At 34.7% G+C, this 27709-nt stretch overlaps 1 protein-coding gene across 3 annotated transcripts in view; it reads left to right on the top strand.

Annotated features, from left to right (window-relative positions):
* Positions 1-27709, top strand: part of Ate1 (arginyltransferase 1) — a 244589-nt gene that overhangs the window by 141718 nt on the left and 75162 nt on the right. For 2 of the 3 annotated variants that reach the window (XM_090412358.1, XM_090412356.1), the window contains exons 8-9: positions 3192-3281; positions 25980-26141. In XM_090412358.1, coding sequence (XP_090268484.1) covers positions 3192-3281; positions 25980-26141 — 252 coding nt within the window. Of the gene's footprint in view, positions 1-3191; positions 3282-23444; positions 23607-25979; positions 26142-27709 lie in introns of all 3 variants that reach the window. The other variant, XM_090412357.1, reaches the window with a different exon arrangement.

Here is a 27709-nt window from a genome sequence, read left to right as displayed (position 1 = left end):
ATTATTAGCATTAGTGAAATTTGGTTGACTCAGGATGATATAGTCATAGGAATATAATGCAAAGGATATAGTATCTTTAAAGAGGACAGAAGGAAAACAAGGTGGGAGGGATTTTTCTAATGATAGCGAAGAATGAAAGCCCTAAAAGATAGAAGTGAAATATAGATGTATGCATTGGCAAATTAGCACAATAAATGTAGACTGAGTAATTATTATTGGAGATTTCAAATATGGGAACAGATTGGGAGGAGAATTGGTCATAGGGAAGGAAATGGAATTTATACAGCTGCTAAAAAATTATTACCTTAGAGCATATAATGGAGAGGATAAACTTCAAGTATTGGATCTGGTCATGTGTTCGATCAGAACTCAACAGTAACCAATCTAGCTATGCTGCCTCCATCTGGAAAAAAGTGATCATTTAGTCTGATCTTGAAGATGGCCAGATGGAGCAATTTCTGTTAAGAAGGGATAGATCATTATGACAAGCTACTGAGGAGTCAGCTTTCAGTACTGCCATGGTATAAGAATTTGGAAGGAGAGGTATGGGGTGGTGAGGAAAGTGGTAGCAGACTGTATAACTGAGCATTAATTGGATGGATGGATGAATAGCATCATTGGATGGCAGTTGCAGAAAAGAGAAAGAGTAGTAGAGGAAGTATAAGAGAGGAGTGATCAGCACTGCCATAAGCAGTATGGGATACAGGCAGGAGCAGGTTACCTGTGTGGTGAGGAAGGCCACGGCTGGTTAGAGGAGGCTGGCTGTTGGGAGCCATGGGAGATCCTAAGGGTTCTTTCACTGTGTGTGTGTATGGGAGGGGAACAGAAATGACAGTGGGGAGATGATATTAAAGAGTGTTGATGGTGGGGAGGTGGCAGAGGCAGGCCAAATGCTAAGGGGTCATTTTGCAAGGTCATATCATCTAGGTGGTGTTGTAATGCCAAATCTGATATTGAATGATGATGTGAAAGTTGAAGAATTGGAAGTACTCATGATATTGCAGATCCTTAATGTGAACAACACAGCCATGGGATTAGATGACATATCAGCTTGTGTATTAAGAGAATATGCAGAGGAATTGGCACCTCTCCTGACAGACTGTTTAATTTGTCTAATTTCTGGCAGGATGCAAGTGGAGTGGAAGGAGGGCATAGTAGCCCCCTACATGGAGATGGCAAATCGTAGGCCAATTGGAATGTCAACTAGTGGTTGATGTATTGGGGGGAAGTAAGTTTGGGAATGTGATACTTTATAGGGGGCAACATGGTTTTGCAAAGAGGGTGAGTCTCTTCTTTTTGATTTGCTTACTTTTTATAACAAGATGACAGTGAGTTGAATGTGAAGGAATGGCTGCTCATTGGTGCCTCTGGACTTTGCAAAGGCATTTGACAGAATTCCACATGAGACTTTGTTACATGAATTGGAGCAGGGTAGGTGCTTAGCCCTGTGTTTGATTTGTACATCGATGATATGGAAAATTATTTCTTATTTATGGGAAATATTCAGTTGCTTGCTGGTGGTGGTGCAGGACTGGAAAGAGTGAGTCAATGAAGGTGATATAGAGATCCTGTAATATTATTTGAATAGACCGGCAATGTGGACAAGGGTGGATGGCAGCCAGTTTGATGTGACCAAGTGTAAGATAGTTCACTTTGAGAAGAGAAAATCACAAGTTTGGTGGAACCAGAATCTTGCCAAATCATGGAGTGGATGTGTAAAAATTGTCATAATTTAGACATATTGATATGCATGTTAAAATAAAATGTAAAGTATGAGATTTATTGTACTCGCCAGATATCAGATAATTGTAATAATTTCAATGTTTTTGTTGTAATTCACAATTGTTAAGTGTACTGTGATATCTACCATCTTAAAGACATTCTCTTTTCACTACTGACGATAAATGTGTCAGTCATTACTGACTTTTGGCTTGCTGCTTAGTTGAAGTGCACATACTCATCAAGGAGGTTGATGGATTATTGACAGCTGACAGAGAGAGCATTCAGTACTGGGGTAATGAAAAAAACAAGAAGAGAGTGAGAGAGAATGGAAGTTTGGGAATGCAGACCAGAGAATTTTGATTTTAGGAAGTTATTGAAAATTGTGACAGTCAATTTATATTAATAAATTGACTGTCACAGTAGAAGATTCCAAAAAAGAGAATCTTAACAAGGTGAATCCTTAGACTGAATAAGTGAGACTGTCGACACTGTGACTGTTCATAAGTGAACAGTAAATAAAGGGAGATATTAAATAGAAACGGCTTGATAAGGAAACTGACTCTAATGAATATATATTGTTTAAGAAAATGATTGGTTTAGTAGACTGATTAAGTACTACATGTTAAACAAACCAATAATAGAACGAATCAGTTTGAGAATGAATTTATCCTATCAAGATAAAGGAGATCTTTAAAATATAGTTTTAATTTAGAAGGCCTTGGATTTAGTTTTGTAGTTATTAATTTAACTATATTTACCATGTGTATAATTTTATTTAGTTTCATTGAATGTATATATTTTTTATTTGGTAATGAGTTAATCATTTCCTCGATTCTAAAGAGAAAATAGTCAAGTCATTGCACCAATTGGATTGAACTCTTGTAAACTTACTTCACACTCAGTGTAAAAACAGTTTCTTTAGAGATTAGCAGTAGTTAGAATCTCATTTGAATTTTGTTCAGCTAAGTTTATGGCACGAGTGCCTTGTCTAAAAAATTTTTCTGACTATATGATTGAATTGGTTTTAAATTTAATTTAATTATAAAAAAAATGATTAAAAATTAATTGTTTTAAAGGCCAAAAAGTGTCTTAAAATAATTACTCTAAAAATAAAATAAACATATTATTTATGTATAATCTTAAATATAGCCTATTAATCTGCACCGCCACGAACTATTTAATTTACTTATGTTTTGTAATCATAAACGCACACATATATATTCATTAGAACTAATTTTATTGACTGGAAAGCATTTATCTGATAAAGGACACATTTACAGCTCATAATTTCTGATAGGGACTGTTTTAAAAATACGACATGCAGCAAATGTTAAAAATATTGAAAATGAATTAAAACACAAAAAACTTATTACTTTTTCTGTATTCTGATTGACATTCTAACTAGCATTGTTATTTTAAGCAAAAATATATTATTTTATTTATTTATTTGTTTGTTTTTTAATTTATAGATCTTACCCAAAAATTCTAGTAGTCAGTTCAAATCTATTGAAGATTTTTTATCTAAGCCTTTCCCCGAGCCTCCTGCTCATAAGTTACATGTGAGTTTATAGCTGAGAAAAAAAAAATCTTTCATTTATATATAATTTACTGTTTTTTATAAAGTACTTTGGATATATTTTAAATGCTAGATTATGGTATGTAATTCACTAATAGTATGACTAGCAATAAACATGTCTTCAAATGGTTGATCCCAGTGATAGCATCTCTACCTTCAACCAACTGGTTATGGTTTGAATTCTACTGTTGCATGGATGTTTATAATATCTTTAGTGGCAGGTGAATTTCATCACCTGGTGTGAAATTATTATTATGCTTTTTGGACCTGAAATGGCTTGGAAAGGTTTTTACATAGTTTCTTCATATTTTTATTATTATTATGTGATATCTCTAAGAACATATGTTGGGGAGCAGTCCATGCTGCACAACCCTTTGTCTGTGTATGTGTATGGGTGGGTGGGGGGGGGTAAAGATTTACCATGATGTAAAGATTCCTCTCATTGTGAAAAGAATCAAACTCAGGTCTTTTCTAGTTGAACAGTACAATATCTCATCATTCATCCAAGTGCACTGTGGAGGTGCTATTTGATTTCTAGATTATTTCCCAGATTATTCAACCTTTATTCCACCCATAGTATTGATGTATACAGTAAGTTTGCATTCTTTCATAATTGGGATTCACATACTGAAAAGCATAGTAGTCAAGAATTAGAATATGTTTATTAAATCTGCAGTAATTGAAATGATATTTCTTTTGATAGTATAAAAAAAATATGCCTACATGCCAAATACAGTGTATGTTCATGACTACTCAGTGATTCATTTAAAGTTCACATTAACATCATATTTTGTAACCAGGTTGACCTTTTTGTGTCCATATCTGTGAAAATTATTATTTTTTGTTTATTTGTATGTTCATTCACATACTAGGCACTTCAGAAATGACATCTATAAATCTCATGCACACATACAGTATATCCAGGTATACATATACATTTTGAACAAGAAAAAAAAAAGTATCTGAAGAAACTGAAACGTGATCACTTGACATGTTTTGGACTTGATTGTGAAAATGAAAAAGAGAGACTGATCTTGGGAAGTGGTGTTTGCAGCAAAGAAGAGGAAGTTGTTTAGAACCAAAACAGGAATGCAAAATTAATTAATTTTTTTTTCTCTTTCCTGAACCGAGTACAGAAGAACCATATGTGCACATGTTCACTATAGTGTAATTAACAAACATTATGGTTTCATTATAGCTGAATGATATATAATCACTGAAAAATTTTGGTTAAAGTTACTCATTAGAAAAAGAAAGAAAAGGAAAGGAGGAAATGAAAAGCTTCTTCTTGGATAATTGTTTACTTGAAGGTTCCAAAGTAACTAAATTGAGCATACTACATGCAGTTTGGGTTTATTATTATACATTTTTTTGTGAATAAGATGTTTGTCACATTTAAGATTTTTTTTAAAATAGATAGTAAATTAGTAATTATATTATATTGGGTTTATTATAATAAATATGAGAGGAATCTTTACATCATGGTAAATCTTTACTACCCCTCTCCCACCACACACAAAAAGGGTTGTGCATTGACTTTTGCACACATATATGCAAAAAGTTTTATATTACTTAGTATCAAAATACTGATAATTCAGTTGAAAATAGCACACCACCGTCATCATCATCAGTGAATTATGACTAGTACAAAAATGGTATAAAATAGTATAAAAGATACTACCTTTTGGTAGAACAAACAAAAATCATAGAATTTCTGCCTATAGGTGTGGAGATGCCAGAACTATATGGATTTGGAACCCTTCTTTCTGCTGAAGTATCCTTTGATATAGGAATCAAATAAGCATTAGATTCCATTTAAGTTTTGATAGTGAGAAGCACTTGTAAGAATGAAGGAGAAGCTATGTGTTCTATTAAGTATTTGACAACCCCAATTTTCTGAGAGATGTGATGAGCTGAATCATGCATATATTATTATTATGAGACCCAGGGAGTCAAGGACTCAGACAGAGAGGCTATACATGACCCAAACCAGCTGTCATACCTTCTCTTAACCTCATCCACACTAGATACATTCAATACTTCAAGAGTTGAAGTATTGAGTGTATCTGTGAGACTTAAACAAAGTTAACTTCTGTGGATGCTCCCATGTTCTCTTCCCACTTTCCATATGATGAAAAAATTCAGACTATATCCTCTAACACCCATTTAGAAGTTTATAGACCTCATTAGTGTGGCATTCTAGTTTTTTGTCATGTCACTCCCCCCCTTTTTTTTTTCTCCTGTTTAACCAGAGTCTGTAGTCTACATACTCTCAATCTGTCCTCATAATCTACATTCCATAATCCCAGTATGATCTTTGTAACTCTTATTTGTATTCTTTCCACAGATTCTTTATCCCGTTGGAACCCAATAGACCAAATCTGTGCATGGTAGTCTAGGTACATGCCAGAGTTTCTTTCAACATCACAATTAACCTCTGACTTGTATTTGCAATGTTTGTTATGTGACCTTTGAACTTCAAATTGCTATACACCATAATGCCAAGATCTCACCTTCATCAGTTTCTTGTAGCATAATCCTGATCATGAAAATCTCATCATACCAAAGTGCATAACTTGACACTTACTAACATTGAACTGATAATCTTTATCATTTGTCCAAATTTCCAGCCTATTCAAATCATTCTGTAAGTGCTGGATATCAGTAGCATCCTTTATAACTTTGCTTATCTTTGAACATCTCCTGTTAGATCCTTCCTAATGTCATTAATGTAGAGATTGAACAACAGTGGTCCAAGGACTGATCCCTGGAGTACACCACTGGTCACCTTAAATCTGGCAGATTCACAACCACTGTGTACCACTTTTTGATGCCTGTCAGCCATCCACTTATCCAAGTCAAGAGTTTATATTCCAAACCTGTATTTTCCAGTTTTATGCAACAACCTTTTGTGTGGTATTCTAGTAAATGCCTTAGTAAAATGTAACAGTATCTTAGTGTATCCATTCAACTTTAACATTGTTATAACATATGAGCACAGTGCTCCCTTTAGTAAACCCATGCTGTTCTTTGCAGAGTATAGCTCTTGTCTGTCAACTCATTTCTGTATGCATCTTCTTATTAATGTCTCTAAAATCTTCACCACTACACTAAAGGTACTGATAGGTTGTTGGAAGTTTTTCCACTTGGTTATACTATAAATTAAAGATACCAAGAAATTATATACTTGGTTTAATCCTCTATCCAAGAGTAAGCAAACAAAGTTTGCACCTGAAACATAATCAGGACTAGGGAAACTCGTATATAGAAGCTAATGACTTCACATCACTTGCTCTAGTATCCCACAATGCAAAGCACATATCCTTACTGGTATGTATAATGCCATGCATTATGGGAAGGGCTACTACCCAGACTGGTTTCAACCTTTATTAAGGTCTCCTCAGTGTGAGCCAGATCTAGCCAAAGTCATATTTTTATATACAAGTAGTCAAAATGTGTCACACCTTATTATTAAAATATTCTGGATTAGAGATAGCTGTTGGAAGTTTTTCCACTTAGCCATACTATAAATTAAAGATACCAAGAAATTATATACTTGGTTTCTTAGTATCTTTAATTTATAGTATCCAACAGCTATCTCTAATCCAGAGTATTTTAATAATCGGGTGTGACATCTTTTGGCAGCTCATGTACAGGAATATGACTTCTGCATTGCTTTGGCCTTGGTGTCACCTCTGGGTCTGGCTCCCACTGACGGGACCTCATTGGGGATAGAGGCCGATCTGGGTAGTGACTGTAGGGCAAGTGATGTGAAATTATTAGCTTCTGTATACGAGTTACTCTAGTCCTGATTATGTTTCAGGTGCAAACTTTGTTTGCTTACACTTGGATAGAGGATTAAACCAAGTATATAATTTTTTGATATCTTTAATTTACTGATAGGTTGGTAGTTAGACACATTAGTTTATCCATCAACTTTGTACCACAGAACTATCATACATTCTTTATTCCTGTGGTATCTTTCCTGAGCTAAGACCCAAGTTATACAAAAACATGTCAAAGGCCTAGTCAATTCGGCTGAACATTCCTTTAACATATATGCTGATATTCTGTATGTCCCTATTGCTGAATTCTTCTCCAGGTTATGCAACAGCTCTTCTAACTCATTCTTATGCACTTCTGCCTCTTCATCCAGTGTGGCAATAACACTGTGAACCATGTTACATACACCTGGTTGATATATCTTAGCAAAATGAGAACTCATTAATTGAACAATGTCATGAGCTTACAAAAGAGTACCATCTGCATTCAGTAAAGTTATTCTTCCATAATCATTCTTTCTTTTACTTGCAGCATAATGATAAAATTCTTTTGAATTGCCTTTGCCTTTAGCCTGCATTGCTAGCCAGTTTCTTTTCATACTGTGATTTAACTTTCTGCACAATACTCATACCTTTTCTGGCCTGCACTTTATATCGTCCAGTAAAGGTAGGTTTCTGATAAACACTGGTTGACAAAGTACCAGACACCTTGCAAGTAAGAAGGATATCCAAGAGTAGTAAACTCCCAGAAATTTACTTTTCCATGACAAGTTAAACACATGGATGTAGGCTATTTATTTGATGTAGGAAGGTAGTTCATTCATTTTCAGAATGAGGTCAGAAGGCAAATATATCATCTACACAGCAAACCCAGAAAGAGGGTTTGCTATGTAGATGATATATATTGAGAGCAAGGTATTGTCTAGATCAGCACTTCTCAAACTGTGGGTCGCTGCCCACTTCGGGGCTGTTAATTTTGTTGAGGGGGCCATGAAATAACAAAAACAAATTTAAAATGTTTTAACATTAAGTAGATTTTTTTTTATCTTAAAAGAAATGTATTTAATTTTTTATTATTCATTATTTCTTTTTTATTATTTTTTATATTTTAATGGAAAAATCACACATTTGTGAACCAACAGATTCACAAATTTTGCTTCCTGCGTATTTCGGTGTTTAACGAATATTAGTAAATATATGCTTATTCATTATAAGTTTCATTTCAAAGGTATTGATAAGCAGCACAAAAAAGCTTACAAACTCAAAATCTGGTGCTCATTTAAAATGGCCAAGTTTTTGTGCTTTAAATTAATGTTTCATTGTTAGTGTACACAGGTGCGGGCAATGCATGGGAAAGAAATACGCTTGGGGTGCAGGGTGACTGCATTGATAGCACAGATCACGTGCATCAGAACTATAAACGCCGGGGATTCCCTTATTCACGTAATTCACCAATTTCATCTTGTTAGTCAGTGGTGTGCCAGTATCGGTACATGGTGCTGTTATTTGATCTATTCTACGTTAAAAATTTAGCCCTGAGATGGATACATTTCATGTGCTCATTCTGCAAATGTACAATAACAATATATCTATCTGTATAAAAACATAAGATAATATGCCATGTCAAATGTGTGTGTGTAATATTTGTTTGATTTTTGCAATGTTCATTGTGTATGTTTTGTATTGAATATAAATACAATAAATATTATAATAATATATGTCTATATTATGATTTTTTTTTTCCGATGGGGGCCGTGAAATATTTTAATTTTTCCAAAGGGGCTTTTACATCCATAAGTTTGGGGAGCACTGTTATAGATGGTATAAATAATAATTTATGAAAGACATGGACAGAGGACTTTCCATGGTTGTACCTTCAGTCTGTTTATAAATCTTTTTTCAGATAAAATATCCTGATTGTATAAATTCATATATCTTCACAGCATTCAGAGGGAAATCATCATACAGATGGCAAATAGTGTCAGCAAGGGGAAGTTAGTAAATAGAGAAACAGTGTTGAAGCTGACTGAAATATCCTTGATTTTTTTCAAGAAAATGTGTGGAATTCTTGATAAATGAATGGGACTGATATGTGTGCTTAATTGAAGGGAAAGAAACCACCATGTGGGAGAGTCAATACAGTTCACAGTTGGTCTCATAGGACAGCCTTCTTTATGGATTTTTGGAAGACATCCATATAAATGAGGAGGCCCTTCAAAATGAGTGCATAGTTTCTTCAGACTATTTTCATCCCATCTAACAACTTCATCAAGCTTATTTATTTACCTAATTTACGTTTTGGGGTTAACTCCAAAGGACTCCAAAATTACTGAGAAATTTGAAGAGCAGGATTATACACAGGCGCCAGTATCACTGGAGAGCGAAGTGAGGTGGGCACTGCAACAGTTATCCAGTAAGAAAGAACCAGGAGGATATGAAATACCCATTGAGCTGCTCAAAGCCCTGGGAGAAGAGGCAGTTAAAATTTTAACAGCTCTATGTCAGCGAATTTGGATCACCAACTACATGGCCTAGGGAATGGAAAAAATCAGTTTATATACCTTTATTGAAGAAAGGCAATGCAAGAGACTGCAAAAATTACAGAACTATAGTATTGATTTCTCATTCAGGTAAAGTCTTACTTAAGATCATTCAGAAAATACTAGAACCATTCATGAAGAGAGAAATGCCAGATGAAAAGGCAGGATTTCGAAAAGGAACAAGAGATCAAATCGCCAATGTGAGATGGATAATAGAAAGAGCACAGGAATATCACAAGAATGTCTACCTTTGTTTCCTTGACTATAGCAAGGCTTTTGACTCTGTAGATCATGTGAAACTGTGGAATGTGTTAATAACAATGGGAGTTCCAGAGCATTTCATTATCCTTTTGAGGAATCTTTATTATGAACAAGAAGCTTGTCCGAACAGATCTTGGAGAAACTGAGTATTTCACAATAGGTAAAGGAGTGCGACAAGGATGTATTTTATCTCCGTACCTTTTTAACTTGTACAGCGAATACATTTTAAGAATGGCAGGGCTGGAGAGTCTTCAGTTGGAATTAAAATTGGTGGAAAAAATATTAATAATTTGAGGTATGCAGATGATACCACCTTGCTAACAGAATGCAAAGAAGATTTAAAGGAACTTATTATGAACGTTAAAGAAGAAAATGCTAAATATGGTCTTAAACTTAACCTCAAAAAGACAAAAGTTGTGGCAACATGTGAACTTAATGATTTTGAAGTAGATAGGAAGAAAATGGAAGCAGTTAACAATTTTGTGTTCCTAGGTTCCCGAATTGATAAAGATGGTTATTGTACCAAAGCAGTTAGAAGAAGATTATTACTTGGAAAAAAATCAGTGACAAATTTAAGCAAGATCTTTAAAAATAAAGATATTAGCCTCACAACAAAAATTAGAATCGTGAAAGCAATGGTATTCCCTGTGGTGCTGTATGGATGTGAAAGTTGGACCTGAGGAAGAGTGAAAGAAGGAAGATAGATGCATTAGAATTATGGGTTTGGGGACGCTTACTAAGAATACCATGGACTGCAAAGCAAACCAATAAATCAGTGATAGACAGAATAAAGCCAGATTGCTCCCTTGAAGCAATGATTATCAAGCAAAAATTGTCATACTTTGGACATATTATGCAAGCAAATGACAGTCTGGAGAAGATGATGATGCTTGCTAAAGTTGATGGAAGCAGGAGAAGAGGAAGACCAAGAATTAGATGGGTGGATGGAGTTAATGAAGCAACTGGAGTGCGCTTGGAGGTCCTGAAAGACATGGTCAGGGACAGATCGGAATGGAGAGTGTATGTTCATGGAGTCGGAAACGACTCAGTGGATCATAACACACACAGGGTTAACTAATTCTTGATGAGTAGATGTATTCTGTAACAAGATGTCTATCTTCCTCTCATAGCCATCTTTTCCATTACTGTTTCCTTTATCTGCTATTGAAATAGAGATATTGTTTTGTTTTCACTGAACGTAATGCATGGAATTCAGTAGCAGATAAATTGCAAGGAGGTAACTTAGATTTAAATAATGAGTCAGCAATTTCAAAGCATAGGCTGTTAGCATAAATCACTTGAAAGACCAGAAAGATTGCATTTGATATTATGCAGAAAATCAAGATACAGAATGATTTTAAGTATGACAGCAAAGTAGTGCCGTTTAGCCACCGTGTTAGTCTTAGCATCAGGCATTGGGCATACAGAAATGTTTACTACCCATTTGTTCAGTAAGAATGTTTCCAGTGGAAAATTTAGCAGCCTGGTCAGCGTATCTGCTCTCCAGCCAAAGGCTGTGGGTTCAAATCCTGCCATGGGTATGGATATTTGTGTTTGTATGTGAAAATATTAGTGGTGGTAGTGGGCAGTAGATGATGCAGTTGGTGGTTGACTGGTGGATGAGGTTGAGTAGTGGAGATGGAGAGTTGTAGAGTAGGTGCCCTCCCTCAATTAGTCTTGGACTCCCTGGAGGTGTCTAATAATAATAATTTTGCCAGCCTGGCTGGCCGAGTGGTTAGCGTATCCGCTCTCCAGCCAAAAGGCTATGGATTCGAATACTGCCATGGGCATGGATGTTTGTGATTGTCTGTAGAAATACCAATGGTGGTTGTCGACGGTAGATGGCATTGGTGTAGTTGCTGTCAGTTGGTGGATTGAGTGGTGGAGACAGAGTTGTAGAGCAGGTGTTCTCCTTTGATGAGTCCTTGGACTCCCTGGAGGTGTCAAATAATAATAAATTTATGTTGTCTGCAATATAATGAATCATATGTTTGCTTAAGTCTGTGTGAATGCCTCTCAGAAGATCAAGCTAATGATTGTTTAGAGATATAAAACAGTGATATCTAGTAATTCAGAATCAGGAGTAGCAGTTGTCACCCATTCAAGATCAGAAATAGACTGTATATTAGATATTAAAATCTTTTTTTTTTAAGTACTCAAAGTTGGTCTATACCAAGGCAAAAAAGTTTGTGTGAGTATAAATTACATGAGCTCCTAGTCACCTGATAGTATTTCTAAATTTAGCAGCAAACATAGGAATAACTTTCATAAAGGAAAGCAATCTGAGAAAGATGTTTGCCTTGTAAGACTAACAGTTTCTCTAATGGAATCTGTTTTTTTTTTTTTATATCCTTCCAGCATGCAGCAACCATTTCATTGGTTAACTAATTGTATTTACTTTGAATTGCTTGTTTGTTCCACACACAGATGATGTACTTTTTGCTCTTGTTGATTTATGCCAGAAAAGGAAACAGAGCATCTGGCCAGATTGCAAAGCTGTCATCACCATAGTAATGACAGCTTTGCAATCTGAAACGGTATCTGAAATAAAAGCTGAGGTTGTATGGTGGAAGAGAGCAAAGAATCTTCTTCCAGTGAGTTAGAAGTTGCAAAGGTAGGTGAGAAGAGACTTCCCATTTCTGCAGTTCTGGCCCTGGCAAGTGCAGGGGGTCCTAGTCAGTATTGGACCTCATCCAGAAAAAAAATTTAGTTCAAAGTAAAAGGACAAAAATATAATCTGAAGTGCTATATATTTATTATAAACATACATCTAATAATATTAAGAATAACATAGCCAGAAAATACTTGACAAATATATAACATATTTTAAAGACTTTCTGACCTTTCCTTCTGAAAATTCCCATAAAAGTGGTTCAAAATTTAAACCACTTGCTTCTTCATTCTTCAGTTGATAATATTGCAAGATTATTTAGCCTATCTTGCCCCATATTAGACCTTAAGCAGTTTTTAAATAATCTTAAAAAGTTTTTAAATAATTTTAAAACTTCCTCCCAATACTACTGTCACAGGAATTGTTAAAAATATTCTTAGAGAAAAAAATAAATTTGGGGAGGGAGCAGGAGGCTATGTCATGAAATGAATTCGAGTATTTTTAAAGCCTGACCCATCAAACCTGCTAGAATCATTATTTTCATAGCCTCTGTCTCTTCAACAAGAAAAGGACAATCTCTGTCTGAAACATTCGATGTTTTGATAGAGGCATTACCATGTTTTGATTTTGTAAGTCCGGTATCTAAGTGTATTCACAAGAATAAAGAATAATTTATTATTGCAAATATTTCAGCCAGAAATTACGTTAATCCTATTTAACTAGGATTAACGTTCTTTGTCTAGCTTCACCTTGTGATCATGCTGATGCACTGATAATAGCCTGTTAATTATTTCTGGCCAAAATAATTGCAATAATAATAATTTTTATTCTTGTGAATATGTGTGTTGAATTATCTTACTATGCTACAAGTACTATTAAAAACTAATTTTTAAGTGTGCTGCATGCACAGTTTTTACTCTTTTTTTTTTGTGTGCTATTCATGGAATTTTATTAAAAATCCAAAGAGAGGTCAAAATGTTTTTGTGTAAAATGTAGCTGCAAAGATTGAATAGCCTTATCACATATTTCATTAAAATGTCATCATCATAATCAATCTCCTGATATGTACCCCTAAGGGGTGTTCAGGTTACTATGACAGCACTACACGATTAAGTTTACATTATTATTAATCTTCTGTCAACAATAATTCTCCAAACCAGTTTATTACTTTTGAGATCTCCAATATTGTCATGTCTAACATTTCATACTTCTAAGACACTTCTAACTGATTCAATCCACCTAGACCTTGGTCTTCCACTGGGTCTCTTTCCTGCCATCTTGGCATTAAACACCTGTTTTGCTAATCTTTCCTCACCCATTCTGTTTAAGTGGCCATGCCACCTTAGATTAGCTTTGCTGATACCTTCTTGAATGCTAATAATGTCAAATTCCTTTCTAATATCTAAATTTTTAATATGATTCTCAGAACCCTCATATCTGTGGTCTCTAGTCTTTGATCAAGTGCTTTATTTCGAACCTAACTCTCAGATCCATAACTTAAAACTGGTTTGAATACTGTCTTGTATACTGCTAGTTTGGTGTTTTTACTAATTTCTCTCTTATTCTATTCAATTCATTCATTAAAACATGAAACTGTAAATTATTCCTTAGCATCAGTAAATGGTTTATCTGCAGACTCATAACTGAAATGGCATTTTCTTCTCTTTAATCTTTTTTTTTGCAGTAAATTCTTGAACTATTTCAAGATCATTTGCAAGCTCATTAGCATCTATAAGCATCTGGTTAATGCCATTTATTTAACCAATCTAAAAGTTTTTCAAATGTTGATGTGTCGGTAGATATCTATTGTTACTCCTTACAATCTCTTGCTTACAAAATTTACTTTATACAAATGATTATACCATAGGACCAAAGAAACTATAAATTTGTAATCTTTCAGATGATATATAACTATAACAACTAGCGATAAGCCAAAACTTGTGTAAGTTGTGAGAATCGAGATTCAAGAAAAATAGAAGCTGCATTGGAATCCTAATAGGTGTATGGCCACAATTGTTCAACTGAGCTTGCCTGCAGCCTTAACAAAGATAAAATTAATCATATTTTTTTAAATTAATTAATTAGATTAATGAAAGTAAAATAATTAAAATTTTGTATGCCCACATGGCTGACAGAACAGGATCCTAGGCAGCTACCCTCTGTATGACATCTTCTATCTGTTTCTAGATTTCGTTTTCCAGCTGAAACATCTAGAAGACATCTCTGGTTTACATTCTCAGCCTTTATTTTGGGTATGCTGTGTTTATGTGTCTTTGCAGAATAACCATATTCAGAAATCAATAGCTTACATCTCTGCATCAGATTCACCGTTGAAAAGAAAAATAATGGCAAATTAGCTTTCCTTGACATTCTGGTCTCCCACTGTCTGGCATCTTGCAGAATTCTGTATACAGTCAGTCCTCAGGGGTTCTGTTCTGATGAAACAGTTATAAGTCAGAAATCATTGTATGAACCATTAGGATATGTTAACCATTAACAAGCCTGAATGTTAAAATGTGTAGGTCTGTTTTATTATATTTTTAAACTAATTTTACTCTTTTTATAGTGAATTAATACAACATACAAGTTATAAAATTGCAAAGAGTATTGTAGTATAATAAATAAGAAAACATTAGTGAAGAGGCACTTCTACCAGTGAAGTACAGCTGGAAACATCTGGAGCAAGAGTAATTCTTCAAAGCTGCTGCATTATTAATTGGAGAAGGCTGAGTCATTAACAACAAACTCTTCATATTCAGGAACTGTTCACCAGATGCTAGGTTACCTTTTGGAAGGTCTAGGCTCATCTTAAGGGATGAGGTGACAGTAGGAGTGGACTTTAGAAATTTGTACATTGTTCCAGCGTAGTCTGCACACTTTGCCTTTTCTTTTCTGCATAAGTTTCTCTGTAGCAAGCAGCTACAGAGAAATTTATATAGCAAGGTAGAATGATGTAAGCTGCATCATTCTTCCCCCCATGTTAGATCCATTTCCTCAATCTCCTAAATCATAAATTGCATATGCCATAAATTGAGGACTATATTGAAAACCAACCTTCCCTTGTCAATACAGTCAAAATTCTGCACATTATCCATCAAAACGATTCAGAACTCTTCTTAATGGGCTGCACTTCGTCTCTTCTTCTTCTTAATGGTTATTGACCCTTACATTCCAACCACTTGTAACTAGGATTCCAATTCCCTGCATTACTGGTATCTTTGAACCAGTGTCAAAACCTTTGAGAAAATACAACTTTATGCCTATCTTCTTTCCTGTCAACAAAATGTCTATTTTATTTATTGTCAGTGGATTTACTTTTACAGATGTCTCTTGCAGCAGTTCACTAAGTGCCTTGTTCCCTTGAGACTTAGCGAGTGCCAGTGGTATACTGTGAGTTTTCTCATAAATATGATCTGGTGCAACACAGAATGTGTTGGTTGAAGCTAAGCTATTTCAAATTTGGATGATTATTTAAAAAGAATTCTGAGGACATTTTGTACTGAATCAGAATTGTAATGATTACATTTCTTTACCAAAAGTTTGGATATTCTTATTTTTGAAAACTGTAAAATTTTTTTAGGTACAATTTATCATTAATAATGTTTTGTTGTCAATTCTAGAAATGTGGCTCTTCCCATGATGTGAAATCTACTGCTCCTTTCTACCTTTTTGAAATAGTCATAATTCATTGACTACTTTGCCATGTTTAACATGGCATGCTCAATTTTATTGCTGAGTTATCTTTTGCTGGTGAAATGTCAGCATGTAAATATTTTATTTAGTTAATTATTTATTTTCATTATGGTTCCAAGTAGTTCTTTTTTAATCTCTCTCCTGTCCAGAAAACTTCAGTGTGAGTAAATTCAACAGCTATAGGAATTTTAACATGTGAATACATCTTCTATGAATGTTATGGCATAATTTATAGTTTAGCTATTCATGTTTCATTTTCTAAAATGTTACTCATAACTGGTTCCTGAGTTTTATTGATAGTCACTGCAAATGCTAACAAGATGAGAAATTGCTCACAGTTAAATACAATTTCATTATCATCATTCATATTTAGAAAGTCGATAAGGTTGTTGGGATGCTGAATTAAATGTGCACCTTCACCTACATTTAGTACTCTTGCTCCAACAGAACAGTGAACAGAAATAGAGGTTAGTAGCTTGGCAATATATAAGCAAAGTTCATTTTGATGACAAGACTCATATGCCAGTAGACATCCACCAGTTACCACACAGAGTAATCTGGCTCACATTCATTTAATCATTCTACTGGCCAGGACGTATATATACGTCCAAGTTACCATGGATGTGAAGTGCATATTAAAATTGTAATACCCTTGATATTACATTGAAATATATGATGGATACGAAGTGTATGAGGATGCGTATTTGATCCATAATGGCCAGTAAGGTGGTTAATACACTTTATTACCAAGAGCGGTTATTATTATTTTCATATCTCTATGTATTTTCCCTATTCATATTAAAAAAAAAAGAGTATTGTTAATGCAGATATTTGTGATAAATTTTAACAGTGATATTTGAATTGCATCTTCTTCACTTCTGTCCTCAAGATGAGTTGAATAATCCCTCATGAATAAGAACCTTTCACGCTTCTCACATTGCATAATGGAATGAAACTAATGAAGAAAATTTACCAGCCTGATTACTTGCAGACTTTCTGTCACCAGTGACTGTTTTGCAGGAGTATGCAAGTTCTGTTTAATTTCTTAGAAAATGTTTTAGATTATGTTGAAATATTTTATTGTTTTGTTTCTCTTACTTTTAGAACTTCTGATTTCTACTCATCCAAGTTTAATCTGCTCAGAACAATCTCATTAGCAAGACTGGACTTTTAGAATATAGAAAACTTCAGTTTATTTATATATTTTTTTTTTCTATTCATGCAAATTGTTAGGTGAATTCTTCCTTAACATGCACTGTGGATTTTAACTGCTTTAATTTAGCTTTAGTTTAACTGCTTTAAAGATTAGTAGAATTAGTAGTGCAGCATTTCATCTGAATGCCATTGTTGGATGTGGAGGAGTTAGCAGTCATCAAAACACCATTTGTATAATTGATGGCTATATTTCAATAGTGTAGTAAAACTATATATATATGCACATGCATGCACACACTGCTCAGAAAGAAATTAGCAGACCCTATAGTGTGAGGAACAAACAGAGATGGCACCCACCATGTCCAACTAAAGGAGGTCATACATCTTACACTGCAATGAGGGCAGCAATCCTATGTGGCTTAATTTCCACAAGCATATGATAGAAGAATTTTGGACAATTCTTCTTGTAGGCATGTAATGAGGTCCTGGGCTGTTGTGGGGGCAGACATTCCTTGACCTCACCTAATGCATCATCCCACAGATGTTCAATAGGGTTGAGATCAGGACTCTATAGAGACCAGCAAAGTGTAGTGATGTTCATATCCACAAACCATGCACTTACAGCAACAGCAGCCTTTTGATACTGTGTATTGTCATGCTGAAAGAGACAGTTACGTAGAAATGCCACAAAGTAGGAAACATTGCATTGTCCAGAATGTTCAAATACTTCTTGAAGTATTTGACAATTCAATGTTCATGCACAACAAACAGAGGTCCAAAGCCAAACCAGGAAAAACAGGACCGTACCATCACTCTGCCAACTCCTGATTTCAGAGTTAAGACTATGCACTCTGGTAAGACATGTTTACTGGGCATCCACCACACCCACACCAGTCCATCTGCTCAGTAGAGTATGTAACATGATTCGTTCTTCCATAACACAGCATTCTGAGCTTCCACGTCTCACTGTACATGCTTTTTTGCACCACTGAAGACAAAACTGCATGTTGGTTGGGTCTAATGTGGGGCTTGCATGTCACAGTCCTACCAAGGAAACTTGGTAGGACTCTGACATGCACAAAAACATTCAATTCTGAATGTTTTTGTGCAGATTCATGTTCCAGTCAATGCCTGAAACCCTGTTTTCAATGCGTCAACCAACAAATGTTGGTTTCTTTCCTGCCAACCTGGCAAAGAACACTTGTTTTGCTAATCTTTCCTCTCCCGTTCTGTTTAAGTAACCATACCACCTGAGATTAGCTCTGCTAACACATTCCTGGATGCTTACAATGTCACATTCTTTCTTAATATCCTTGTTTTTAATATGATATTGCCATTGATGCCATCTGTTCGCGCCCCTAGTCTTTCTCAGGGCTCTCATATCTGCTGTCTCTATTCTTTGGGCAAGTATTTTACTTCTGACCCAGCTCTGTAAGTTCAAACTGGTTTGAACACTGCATTGTATACAGCTAATTTAGTGTTTTGACTAATTTCTTTCTTATTCCATATAACATACACATACTGGGTAGTTTGTGTGTGTGTGTGTGTGTGTGTGTGTGTGTGAATTACTTCAATAAGTATATATTAAAGGCCCTAAGAGATTTCAGTCTAGTATAGTAAATTAAAGATTATAAGAATATTATTAATCCATTTAAGTTATAGTCAGATATGATAGAAACTTCAGTTTTGAAATTTACCAGAGTTTATGTGAATATAATCTTCCGCACAGGAATAGCATTATATGAGAACCAACAGTTTGAAACAGCTGTCAAGTCAAATCTAAAAGTACTAAGAAAAGTTGAATTAAGATGAATATCTTGGGCACATAGTCCATGTCTTTTAAGTAGTGTCAATCCCAGGCAGTTCCTATGCTAAAAGTTATATTCACTCTGGTAAATTTTGAAACTTTTTTAGTTTCTCTCTTGTCTAGCTATATCCATAGATTAATAATTTCCTTGTAATCTGTAATGTTAGCCGATTGTATGCTCTCTAACCAGACTGTGAGTTTGAATCCAGCTGTAGGCATGGATGTCTGTGTTGTCTTTAGATGGGAGATGAATTTTGTCACCTAATGCGAGACCACTGTCCCACTTATTGGGAGACTGAATTTCTGGACTTAAAATCCAAAATGTATATATAAAATTAATAAAAATGAAAAAAAAAAAATCCTTAATCCACCCATGTTAGGAATATATAATAGGTTTGCAGTACCTTTTTGTGAGTGGGAGCCACATAAATTTTAAAAATGACTGAGAAAAGAAGAGTGGTATTGTCTTTGCCAAAGATAGAAAAATTATAAATAGCTTTATGTGCACAAAAAAGACAGCCCTTAACTTCTTCACATGTACATGGGCAAAGAATGGATGATGTAACCATGAGATAAAGGGTATTATTGTTCATTAAGACAGAAGATGATAGACAAAGATAACCTCAAAATGCCTCCCCCCCCCCACACACACAATTGCTTTAGAAATAGAGAAAAAAGTTTTTAAAAAAATGTAAATAAAAAACTGTCTGCCCTTCTTGCAGTAGACAGGAGGTTGATTTTGTCTGTGTGGGCAAATAAATGGAACTATTTGCCCATACAGGCAAATAGTTCCGTATGCTTGGTTCCGGCTAGTGCTACCTTTCAACATGCATGGCACAAATGATATGATTACAGTGACTAGACAAGACTCTGACTTCGAGGCGTTCAGTCATAATCCCAGCTTTGCACCACTGGTCACTCGACCAAGCACATGTACCAAGTGTCCGAACTTATGGTTCCTCTTGTACTGAGCATGCTGGCCTGATTGGTAGAGTGGTTAGCATACCCACTCCCCAACCAACATGTTGTGAGGTTCGAATCCCATTGTATGTTTTTGATTATCTTTAGGTGTAAGATGAATTTCATTGCCTGGTGTGAGACCACCTCTCCACTTATTGGAGACCTGCAGTGGCTGAAAATGTTGCATGTTTTGTCTCTAGAGCAGAGACTCTAGACCATATAAAAATAAATAAAATTTTTAAAAATTACAAAAAATATATATATATATAATTGACAAAAAATGGGGGGAAAAAACTTAGCCTACCCACAATACAAACGTACTATAGGTTTAGTAATAGCCTTTTGTGAGTGATAACCGCATAAAAAAAATAATAATAATAAATAAGAAAATGCACTCTTACCTAACAAAAATTTGTCGACATAAAACTTCAAAAGTGTTAGGACTGCTTGCTTCATTAAAGCTGACCTGCATGCTGATTGAAATGACTGGAAGATGTTGATGCCTTTGTCAACAACAACTTCAAGAGCTCATCTCCAAAACTGACTTTGAAAACTGTGTTTGGCCCACTGTAAGTTGGTGATGTGCAATATATAGATTCTCCTGATCAATTCAACATCCTGCCTTTTTGAGGTGTAGTCCATTTCCACCAAAAGGACTCTTGTGCTATCCTTCCTAATATCAAGTGTTACCTTCTTAGTTTAATAAAATGCATACTAGATCTAGGTGGCAGTGACTTTCACTACCCAGTGAACAACCACTTGCTTATTGGGAAACTGAAATGACTGATATTCTATCTTTGTTCCCCAAAGCAGAGTTCTGGCTTCTGTTCCTGCTAGCAAAATTGATTTAGTTATAAATTATTAGATCAGTATTTCACCCTGGTTACCAAAGCAGCTTCATGGACACGCATTTTATGCAAAGTACATGCACACTAGCAGGAAGGCAAAAACAGACTGAGTGTAAAAAGGTGGAATCCTTCAGGCTTAACTGGCACTCTCAGTGGTACAGTGATTACTAAAGATCTCACGATGATAGTCTTCCAGATTTTTGGTAATGTGATGTAGTCAAATTTGTATAGGTTTGTTTTTAATTCATCTGCTTCACATCACCAAAAATCTCAGAAACCATTATCTTCAGACCATCAGCAAGATTCCATCATTGTATCCATAGAAGGCATCAGTTAGGACTGTAGGATCCTGCCTTTTTTACACTCAATCTGTGTTTGCCTTCATATTGGTGTGCTTGCACGCATGTGCTTTAGTGTATATCTTTATGTCCATAAAGATGTGTTGTGATCAAGGCTTCTAAGCATAATGCCAGTTTTTTTCCTAAATTGTTCATTGCATGTAATGACGAATATTTTCTCCAGATTATCCACTAATCTTAAATCCTATCTAAAGTTTTGCAGTTGATATAACTTTCCATTCCTTCTATAGTATCACTTTTTTTTTGCTCAGGGTGTTACTTTTTCATCTGTCCAGCTTCTAATTCACAAATCCAAAGTCTGCTTAACCTTGGAATACTTACATTAGGGTTGGAGAACCAGAAACCTCTCGAAAAATTCTTGACCCTTCAGACTAGAGCAGTTCAACTAATTGACAACTCTTCTCTTTGTCTCTCTCTCACACATATGTCAGCTTCTGCATTATCTTTTTTTTCTGAATATTTCCACATGTACTGTTTAGCAAATCTACTATGCCCATTTATTTTTCATTCCATCTATCCTTTCTATTTGAAGCAGCCTTCTCCATGAAATATTTCCCAGACTACATCCTGTAGCTCTTCAGGAAATATCAGCTCTTAGTTGAGTTATTTTCCCCTCAGGTAAAGTTTTTTTTTCCTTCCCTTGGAGTAAATCATTTTTGAAATCTATCATATGAGCTTGAAGTAAATACACCATCTAGGAGACATGTAAGTGTGAAAATCTTAATTATACAATAAATTTTATTTTGTTAACACTTAGAGTCAAGATTGATATATGGATCTTGAAATAACTTGTTCAACCTATAACATTGAAATCTTAAATTTGCCATTTTAAAGTACTCTTCCCATGTTTGGAGTGATGTACAAAGTACAGAAGATGTTAACAGGTAGTCCTTTTACTACAGAGAAAAGGAGGGAAAATAAATTACAAAAGTTGTCATGAATCCTGTTTATACTTTTGCTGATAACAGCATACTCAATTCTGTTTCTTCATTTGCCAATCCTTGTAGTGCTCAAATGTTCCAAGCTTCAAGATCTTTTGTAAATAATGCCTTAATTAAATGTTTGACTCCTGGCCATTACCTACTAAAGTGGGATAACCTGGTGAATTTCACTGCCAAAACACAGTACTGTCACCTCTGTTATCTCTGATAATATTCAGATATCTGTGCAAGATCATATTTGCCTTCTTAGTTTGACCTGCACCTCTAGCCTTTCCTGGCACATTTCCCATAATCTTCAAAAAACTTGTTCTTTTTCATTCAGCATACTGTTTCTCATTTGTTCAACCTTTGACATTGTATAAATCCTAAATTTGCCATTTTAAAGTACTCTTCCCATGTTTGGAGTGATGTACAACCTAAACTTCTATAAAAATGAAATGCTTCATGGTATCAAGAAGAGTGCAGTTGGTGTAATAGATGGACACCTCATTCTCCACCATGTTTTTGCCTTATGCCTCTTTTTTAGGAGAGCAAAAAGCATTGCTCTTCTGAACTGGACACCATTCATACTTTCATTTTCTTGAAACCTGTAAGCAACTACTGAAATTCATTTACCATCCAACTTCAGACCTACTGAACCAACTTCTTATCTACTTCTTTTCTTTGGAACTGCCCTTTTTTACACTGTTTTCTCTTAAGACTACAATCTCCAGCTCTTCATACAACAGGTTTTCCTTCTTTCTCCATAACCATTATCCATAAGTGGCCCACAGTGATGTGCTGTATGTTTTGCAAACTCTTGTGGTGTTGATATGTTTTAAAAAAATAATATTTATATATATTATATATAATATATATATATATAGGTTTTTAACAATGGATCTTGTTTAGAAATTATGTTGATCATGGATATTAAGCACTCATAATGAAGGGAGAAAGTTAGTATTTTTTTCTTCTTTTTCTCATGCACACACACTTTTTTGTGGATATAGATGCTTATTTATGCTTATAAAGTTAATCAAGATATGAAATGCATTAGATGACTGGTGCACTGCTTGACTTCATAATTAAAAAAAAAGTTAGATGACATTTTATTCAGTCTATGTTTATATAGAATGTTTATTAAAAGTAGATTATGCCTATATTGGAAAGTAGCAGGATGAAATTATCATTGTTATTTCACTTTTAGCTACGATTAGTTCCTTCAGATCCTTCCTGTCCAGAATTTGACCAGACATTTGAAGAATCATACTCTCTCTACCAAAAGTATCAAATTACTATACACAGAGACTCAAAAGAGAGGTGTGTAAAATCACAGTTCATCCGTTTTCTGACAACCACCCCATTAAAGGTAAAATTTTCATTTTATGTATAAAAAAGAAAGAAAAGAAATGCTAACTTTCCAATCTGGGCAGTCCTGCACATCAACTTTGGTTTGCTTTCAAAAATGGCACTGTATTGGTTAAATCTTTCTGCATATATAATTTATGCTGTATTAAATCAGTAGATGTGTGTGCATGCCTGTGTTTCATTTAAGATATTGAAAAAAAAAAGGGAAGGGGCAGGAAACATAAGCCAAAATGATTAGAACCAATTTTTCTTTTGTAGTCAATTTAACACATTTCTTCAGATTTTAAATAAGTAAATTGAGAATATTGACTGTTATGTTTTTGAAGACAATTTCACCAAACTCATAAATTATATGTACTTTTCAAGATGGCATGTATCTCTGCAGTTTGAGTTTGTGAGTGTGCTTTGTAATTATTGCCACTAAATCTTAGAGGATTTTTATTGATAGAATAATAATGTAATTGTTATATATGCATGCCTTAAAATCATTTTTTGTACTCTGAAAAAAAAAAAAAAAAAAAAAAAAAAAAAAACAATATTATGTTCACAAGTACTTGATGTGATGGTTGGTAGACCAACTAATATGTTAGTTGGTCTGCCAGCTAATAAAAAGTTCCTTCATACTTGTGATATTTTGCTTGTCACAATATGTCCAACAACGATGGCAAAATCAAACAGATTAGATTTTTTATAGAAATTGTAACATTTCACAATACTGTGTTCCCTTCTGGCACTAGCCAGTATGATTAACAATGAGAGGATAACACATCTGCTCTCCAACCAGCAGGCTGAAGGTTCGAATCCCACTGTGAGGATGGGTTTGTGATTGCCATAAGGTAGGATATGAAGAGACCAATTATCTGCTTACTGGAGACTTGAAAAGGTTCCATGTTTGGTCTGAAGTGAGGTTTCCAGATTATAAAAAAAAAAGTAGTATACAGGTGGAATTAAGAGAGACAAGATGGATCTATACTTGGACCATTGCTCCTTAGTTTGTACATTGATGTTATAAGGAATAGTTTGAGGAGGGGAGGGGAGGGGGGTTATTCAGTTGTTTACAGATAATGCAAAACTGAGGAGGAATTTTTTTTAAAAGGAAGTTCAGAGAGCATATTGTGCAGAAGTTCACAAAATTGTTTAAAGCATCACTTGTATGTTATGCACGCACACACACTGACAAGCAAAGATAAGGAAGTTATTTCTCTCTATAAGGCTTTTGATACAGACACATCTGCACTACTATGCCGATTTGGTCACCTGGATTTCTTGTGAAGTGGTGAAGAAAATCTAGGGAAATGAGTGACTGAAATGGTGAGTAGTGTGTAGAGTACTCCGTATGAGAATAGACTAAAGTTTGTGGGTTAGTTACAAATTTTAATTGATATTCAGAAAAGGAGAATTGGTTTTCACTATTATCCAATTTCACTATTGGGTAATAGTGAAACAAATATGTTATCAAAGGGGTTTTATAGAATAGATGCTAAAGAAATGTTCTAATACATGACAGGATAGGAGAAAATGTAATCACTCCAAAAGTTATGTAAGCATGTTTCTAACAAGAGCACATAAACTAGACTGTTTGCTTGGAGAGTAGTGAATGAGTGGAATGAATTGCCAGAGGCACTCATGAGAGTGTTAGTGAATGAGTTTAAAGAGATGTAATAAGCATTTTGCAAACAGTAGTTAATCTGGGCCTCCTGTGATGAATCCTCAGATTCCTTGGAGGTTCCTGTATATTAATACTAATAACAATGTAATTCTTATTAAGTAAATATCAATAAGAATTACTTGAACAAAAACTTTCCATTGTTAGTTCCTGGATTCTCTGACTTTCAAAAGTTTTGACAATAATAAAGCAGTCTTTATGCCATACCACTGAAATGTAATAAGGATAATATTTGATGTTTTGAAATAAGAATGATAACCAACACTTCGAAATATGAATGAATATGAATGAGCTTGTGTGAATGATTGGATATGTATGGTAAGATACTTGCTCTGAAATTCATTCTGGAGATGATATATGCCACTTAAACATAAAAAGAAAAGTGTATTGCCTAGAAATTGAGCAAAGCTTATAGTGTGACTATTTCTTTGAGCTACATACAGACTAATTACTTCCTGTTATGCAATGGGTGTTTTTTTAATGTAGTAGCCATTTTAAATTAAGTTATGAAAAACATGCCTCCTAATTCATTTACATGAGAAAGAGAGACAATTATTATTTTGTGTAAATCACCTTCTTCAAAATCTCGCTAAGATTGTTAAAGATAATTAAGTGCAGAACTTATACAACTTTTGAAAACTGAACGTTAGCAGTTCTTCTTCTTTACCATCTTATCTTATTGTTGACTTTGTTTATACTGTTAACTAGCTAAAATTGGTCAGAAGTTATCCACCCTCTCCAGAATTTCAGAAGACTATCGATGTTTCCTGTAACTTGTTTAAACGTTATCAGATGATAATACACCAGGAAGATGAAGTTGACTGTGATGAAGAGTGTTTTACTAATTTCCTAGTATCTTCTCCTTTAGAGGTAACTAAATTGAAAAACTTTCCAAAAAAAAAAAAACTGTGACATTACTTCCCAATTGTTAATTTTCCCTTTTGGCAATATCTGAAAAACAGTTAAAATTTCTGTAATTTATATTACATACACTGAGTAGGCCAATTTATCAGAGATACCCTCTTAATAGTGAGTAAGACCGCTGAACTTTCTGAAAATCATCGCTGCAGAGGAGACACTGATTCTACAAGGTTTTGGAAATACTCCTCAGGTGGACATGATAAATTCCTGTGATGGCAATCTAATTGTGTTACATTCCAAAGAGCTGTAGTGGGATTGCTGATGAGTCTGATAAGATAAACTTACTGTTCTGTTCTTATCAACATTCCTGGATGGTGGAAATGCATATTTCCACTGTCCAGGAATGGATAGTGGAGATGTTTTGTTATTCTGTTTGATGTGTTCATCCATAATCTACATGAGTAGGTAGTCTTTGTCATTCCCCCCTTGCTCTGCTGATTTTTAATGGCCTGAGGAATGCCAAGAACACAACTGCCTCTCCACTGACACATGTACCTTGCATTGTTGTGACTAAGCATGATTTCATGTTGTTGTAGCTAGGCCATTGTCTTCCCAGCCTCATGGTATTTATCACTTCATGCAACTTTTCTCCTTCCTCTTTTGTCCATTGATTTTCTTTCACCTACCTTAACCATGGCTGTTTTTGTTGGAAAAGCATAGTACCCTGATAGTTATCTGCTGTCATGGTGCATTCAGTTGTACTCTCTCGCAGCCACTAATTGTATAATTATCTCACAGACACACGTGAATGCAAATAATTTCTCTTGTAGGTAATGCACCTGTTTATAGTGCCTTTTATGTATCATTAGTCATGCTGCTATTGGATTCTATTTAGAATGGCGGATATCTCTAATATTTTGGCCATTGAAATATACATGAAAAAACTTGTCATATGCTAAAAAATTGAATTTATTTCATCTAAAATGTTAAAATGAAAATAGAGAATGCTAGGATTTAAGAAAGAAGTTTTTTCAGAAAAAAAAAATTATTTTGGCAGAATAAATTGTTTCATCCGAAAGTAATTACATTCCACTCTCACTATAGTAAACCCATAGGGAACCACACGAAGAATTTGGTATACAATACAACAGAAACAAAACAATATTGAACAACTACCACGATATTTGTTATGGAATAAACAGATTTATTAACAAAGAAATCTATGTTTACCCCATGATGATATGTACATCCACAACTATTGGTTGAATCTTGGTCGAATAAAGCATTAATGACAGTAGATTACATGCGAAGGTTTTCTGTCATCTTGGAGAACAAGGATTGGGCATATCATGTAATTTTATCCCTTAGTTCATCAAGGTTTGAAGGTGGGTCATGGTGGTATACCCATTCCTTCAAAATACCCCAAATGAATGAAGGCATCAAGTGATGTGAGATCAGAAGAATGTGAAGGGTACAGGAATTCTCTGAACCTTGAAATGAGCCTCCCAGGAAAGTGTTTTGATAAATAGGCTCTAGACCCACTTACTTGGTTCTAGAGCCTATTTCCAACAGGTTAG

The sequence above is a fragment of the Typopeltis vanoorti genome, chromosome 22 (genome assembly GCF_054136105.1).
Source record: "Typopeltis vanoorti isolate ZY-2024b chromosome 22, IOZ_Tvanoo_1.0, whole genome shotgun sequence".
NCBI classification, from domain to species: domain Eukaryota; kingdom Metazoa; phylum Arthropoda; class Arachnida; order Uropygi; family Thelyphonidae; genus Typopeltis; species Typopeltis vanoorti.
This window is presented reverse-complemented; position numbering and strand designations above follow the sequence as displayed.